General features: G+C 43.1%; 1 protein-coding gene across 3 annotated transcripts in view; it reads right to left on the reverse strand.

Annotated features, from left to right (window-relative positions):
- The window catches only part of LOC132592137 (cytochrome P450 2A5), a 33656-nt gene extending 29536 nt beyond the window's left edge, over positions 1–4120 (reverse strand). Inside the window, exons 1-2 of one of the 3 annotated variants that reach the window (XM_088669283.1) lie at positions 3880–4120; positions 258–420 (exon numbers count right to left, since the gene is read on the reverse strand). In XM_088669283.1, the coding sequence (XP_088525409.1) occupies positions 258–420; positions 3880–4047 (331 nt within the window). In that variant the 5' untranslated portion in view covers positions 4048–4120. The remainder of the gene's footprint in view (positions 1–257; positions 421–3879) is intronic. The other 2 variants (XM_088669282.1, XM_060274305.2) reach the window with 2 other exon arrangements.
- Between the last annotated feature and the right edge of the window lie 1453 nt (positions 4121–5573).

Raw genomic sequence — 5573 nt, forward strand, 5'->3', positions numbered from 1 at the left:
TGAAGGGACCTCAGCCCCTAGTTGTTCACTCCTAGGTAACCTATTTCCTGTTGAGTGCAACAATAATAGAGAACCATTTTTCTGGTCAGCCCTTTAAATGTTTTCTCTTGGGAAAATACCAGTAAGAAATTCTTATTCTTCACTAAAAAAATTCCTTCAGTAGCACCTTAAAGACCAACTAAGTTTTTATTTTGGTATGAGCTTTCGTGTGCATGCACACTTCTTCAGATAATTCTTCACTATTCTTCACTACTTACCCTTTCCTTTTGCCATCGTCCTAAGGAAAGGAGTCTCTGATCGCCCGTCTAATTCGCCCGAGTGGTCAATGAGAGCTTCTTTCACTGCTTGGAATCCAGACAGTACTACAATGGGTAGATGTCCTATCCATAGGGTGAAAATATTTCCATATTGCTTTCCCAGCTACCATTTTGGTCAAAAGAGAGGAGAGGAATAATGTGTTCAAAAATGCAGTTGGATATTTCAACTTAATACAAGAGCTTCAGTCTCCCTCACCTCTGCAGCTTCTCACTATGTGCAGTTCTCTTCCTATCATCTCCCCACCTCATCCTCATCCTCTCCCTCCATTTCAACCCATTTATTTTACTCTTTGCTGTCTATGTTGCCTCTGCCTAGGATCAGAGCAGCAGAGGCACTTCATAGTGATCAGCCCTCCTGTGCCAGAAAATGATTTTGTTACAATTATTTTGTGTGCAGGGATGTGGAAACTGTAGCCCACCAGATGCTTTTGAACTGAAACTCCCATTATTGTTGACTGTTGGCCATGCTGGTTGGGGCAGATGAGCATCGTAGTCAAAAACATCTGGAGGGTACAGGCTGGGCTAGAGCACTGGGTCAGGTTTCAGGCAAAATGTCAGGGAGCACCCGACACAATGGAAAAAGCTCAACAATTTTGGTGGTTTCCTAAAATATGGAAACCCTAGTTTACTGCAGAGATCCATTAAGAGGAATTTGGTATTTAAATTGTTTATTATTATTATTATTATTATTATTATTATTATTATTAGCACTTCTAGTTCAAGTAAACAAGATGAAAACATCCCCAGGCTTCAGAAATTGAATAGCACAAGTTATCTTAGAATATTAAAGTGTCAGGTGTGGCTTCAGCCTGAACGTAGCAGAGTGTTACACAATCCGGAAGATTCTGGCGGTAGTAATGACTAGACGCCTGGATGCAGAATAACTATTTACAGGATTTATTAAATAAAAGAAATCCAGAATTTCTATGTACAATTTTAGAACTAAAAAAACAAAGTAAAATAAATCCTTTCCTCTCTGTCTCTCTCTCACACACACACAACCAACTGTTACAGCACTTCTCCTCCTACACTCACCACACCACATACTGTGCTAGCTTTCTCTGATAACAGGACTCAGTGCTAATCCTTAACCAATGAGAGAGCAGTTGCTATGGCTGAGGCAGACCTTGGCTTTCTGCCCAGTGTTAATTGCTTGTCCCAGAGTTAGTTGTGTGAATAAGTAATCTGATGGTTTCTCATGCTACCAATTTAGCAAAACCGGACAGGGGCGTAGCCAGGATCAAAACTAGGGGGGGGAGCCATGGTCGTTCAGGGGCAGGGCCAAGGCACGGGAGGGGAGGGGCCACGAAGTGGGAATGTGGGCGGGGCTACAGGGCCAGCGGGCCCGATGAGATCGTGGCGGCGGCAGCAGCGGTGGCGGCCACCTTGTGCTTCTGGGGCTGGCAGCATTGGCGGCTACCCTGCTTGGCTGGAGAGGACGGGAGGGGTCGGGCAGGCGAGAGGGGGTGGCAGGGCGGGCGAGGGCGAGGCAAGGCACGGCCGCAGCCACGACGGCTCCGAGGCGTTGCTGCATATCAGCATAATATTTCAACCATGTCGTGGGTTCAAGCCCCACCTTAGGAAGAAATTCCTGCATTGCAGGGGGTTGGACTAGATGACCCTTGTGGTCCCTTCCGACTACAATTCTATGATTCTATTGATATATTACCATAGCATATGCATCATCCTGCTTTATTGAATTGTCCTACTCCTAGGCATAGCAGCCAACTCCTAGAGGCCTAGGTGCCTCCCCCCCCCCAATTACTGGTAAATTCCGTATTTGAAAGATTCACACACACCCCCCATGTTGATGGGCTTTCTATGTGGGGCTTATCTGCCCCCCCTATTTTATTAAGGATGGAAGAGGGAGGGAAGGAAGGAAGAAATAGAGAGAGGGATAACTCACATTTGTGGGTGCCTCTGGGTGACGCTGTGATGCTAGAACTCTGCAGCAAGAGGAAGATACCGGTACGCCTGTACAGGAGCCTTGTAAGCAGCTTTCTCTCTGCTTGATTTACAGCAGGGACGTCCAACAGGTAGATTGTGATCTACCAGTAGATCACTGGGTGTCTGTGGTAGATCACTGGTAGATCACTGGCACCCCTAAAAAAAGCTCACCCAAAATTTTCCTCCTCACTAAAAAAAGCTGAACTATGACCTGAAGCCCTAAACAAAAATGGGCCTCCCTCCCTCCTAAAAGAAGCTCAACAAGTTTGACCTAAACCCCCCAAAACAGGGCTTCCCTTTCTTAAAAAAAAACTCAACAGCTTTGACCTGAACCCCCCCAAAGGGGGTAGATCACTCCCAGTTTTTAACTCTGTGAGTAGATCAGAGTCTCTTGGGAGGTGGCCACCCCTGATTTACAGTATACAGATGCAGGAGGAGGGGCAGACTGGAACACCACTGCTTTTTATAAACATCACTGTGTCTATCAAAGCTACAGCCCCCCTTTCTTATTCACTTCCTTTTAGCCTTGCAGGGCCACCTTAGTCAAATTGAATCCTCTGCACCCTCATTAAATTGCCAATAAAACTGTTATTGCGATCCCTGAATGCTCATTAACAACTCCCACTGAAGAACAATAGGGTGAAGTGGTCAGCTATCAAACCTTGCCTGAAGGGATATTCCTGCTCCATGGTCTTAACTGCTTAAGTACCGGTATCCACTTTGCTTTATTTATTTGATGTGTTTTTGTTACAGCTGTGTTCCGCCCCCCCCCCAAGCAAGCGGAGACTTAGCTGCTCTTGCTAAAGCAAAGCCCTTTCCACTTCAGTTTTTGGAGGGGGAAAGTGCTGGTTATGGTCTGTAAAATACAATAATTTTTTGCTTCTAGGGGGGGGCAGATGCCCCCTCCTGCCCCCCCTGCCTACGCCCATGAAACCCGAACAGGTTAGTACCTGTTGAGAGGCTGCCATGAATGAATGCTGAAGACCTATGTGGTCAGTCTTTTCTTTGTAATAATATTTTATTCTTTTCTCCCATATAAAAAGCTACATTTGTTACATAGCACTTATATTCCAATGCAACAAATCAAGTGACAACCCGCTCACCCAACATCAATGTTTATAACTTGAATTACATACGATTTCATTTTGAAGTTCCATCTCATCTAATTTCATCCTAACATGTTTCTGAATATATTCTGTACTGTTTTCTTACACTTCAACCCCCACCATGGTCTTTGCATATGGGAAATAACTTTTTAATCTTTAAATCTTTAAAAGATTCTAAATTTGTATCTTTTTTTCAATTTTTGCCATTCTTCCTTTGAAGGTGTTCTCTCCTCCTTCCTCAGTTTAACAGTATACAATAAATATTTTTGATCAGTAGTTTTTAAAGCACATTTTCAACTTTTATATGGTTTTGTGCTTTGCAGTATTAATAAAAATATCCTTTATATTATTACTATTATTTGTATTGCTTATAGCTTCTGACAACGGAGGCTTATGGCATTTACCATGTTAACCCATGCTATTGTTTAAGGTTCAATATCACAGTTGTTGGGGAAAATAGATAAAACAATTGCTGACACCAGACTGACTTATTACTAAGCTATAAGTACCTGAACGAGAGTATTTTCATGAATCTTGAATCCAAACAGCCATATGGCTCCAACGAGAGGAAGCTGGAGAGGTCCTGGAGGGTAATGCCTATTTGACTGGAGCTGTTTCAGGTAGAGCATAATCAGAAGAACCACCAGCAGAGCAATCAAAAATGCCCATATCTCCATCTTTCTCTTGCTGTCTCTTTCTCCTTAATCCTCTATAGGTTGCCTGGTCAGGTTCAACTCTCTTTCTCTTAGGAGTTTTTGCTTTCCTCAGAGACATCAGCAGTGCTCTCTTTTTATATAAGCTCAGTAATTAAAAACAAATAAGCAACAAGAGTTGTGACACCATTTCCAAGGAACCTTGCCATGTGATTGCAAGTCATGTAACACAATCTAACACTATAATCATTCTTATATGGGTCACGCAAATGAGAGGATGTGTGATTAATATGAATTGTAATTCGAATTCAAGCTATCTTAAGACTGATTTTGTGACAAAAATATGTGGGAAATAATTTTGTATCAAATGTTCATTAAATAAAAATGAGACCCAGACCCTTAGGAAAAGCAAAGTGGCTCTCTCTCTCTCTTTCTCTCTTTCTCTCTTTCTCTCTCTCTCTCTCTCTCTCTCTCTCTCTCTCTCTCGGGGCTCAACTGGGAGTGTGGGGACTGACCCAAATGCATGGTGCTGACCGCACAAAATTCACTAATTCAGTTATTCCCTCCTTATTAAACAATCCAAATGTGCTCACTGGCTTTAAAAAGTTGGTGATTCCCTTGGTGGAAGAGTAACACCCCTGAATAATTTCACTCCTTATAAAAATTAGTTCTCCTTTTATTCCTGATTTACACTAAGATTCTGAATCTTCTTTATTTCTCAAGGCTTCTGTCTCTAAACAGAGAAGAAAATGTATAGAGATAGAGGTTTAGAGAAACAATGGGTAAGAAGATAGGTGCCAACTTCTATTGGACCCACCAAACACAATATTTGGGGGGGGGGTCCTTCTCCACCCATGTTGACAACAATGAGGGGGTATAGAAGGCTGAGAGGCTCCTCCTGCAGTGGAGGGGAAGGGTGGAGGAAGCAGTCTTGATGACCTAGAAAGTCAAGGAGTGGTCAAGCAGAATTAACAGAGACACTTTCCCACTGTCTCACTCCCCACAGAGATCATCATACAGGGCGACCCAAGCAGTTTGTGTGCCAAAACTGGGCCTAAACCTGGGTTAGAAATGGATCTAGAATAAACATAATAAGAGCAGCATCAAATAAAACCATTAAAAAGGAATGAAACTCATAAAAGGTTAGTGGGATAAAAAATAGTTTTTAGGGACTGCTTAAGGACTGCAAGAAAGTGGGTCAAGCAGCATTCAAGTGTGGGGCCACCAGTGATAATGTCATTTTCCACTGGTACTCATCAAGCTGATTGACCTTAATGATGCAGATCAGAGAGAACATCTAGATTTGGGAGGTTCTAAGGCCATCTTCAAGCCTCAGCTGGTTTACATGGGTAGACATAGCCTATCCGAGGCCTGCCCTTATGAGTCCCTTTTGTAACGAAATAACCCTAGGATGATATATTTGGTCACAGCCTGGATGTATCAGGGTTAATGCATCTCCTACCCTGAGTTACATCACATGCTTGTGGGGGCGGGGTTATGAACATTCTATGAGGAGAAAACGGCAGTTAGTGACAGTTGGGAGAGAGAGA

The sequence above is a fragment of the Zootoca vivipara genome, chromosome 5, assembly GCF_965207765.1.
Source record: "Zootoca vivipara chromosome 5, rZooViv2.hap1.1, whole genome shotgun sequence".
NCBI classification, from domain to species: domain Eukaryota; kingdom Metazoa; phylum Chordata; class Lepidosauria; order Squamata; family Lacertidae; genus Zootoca; species Zootoca vivipara.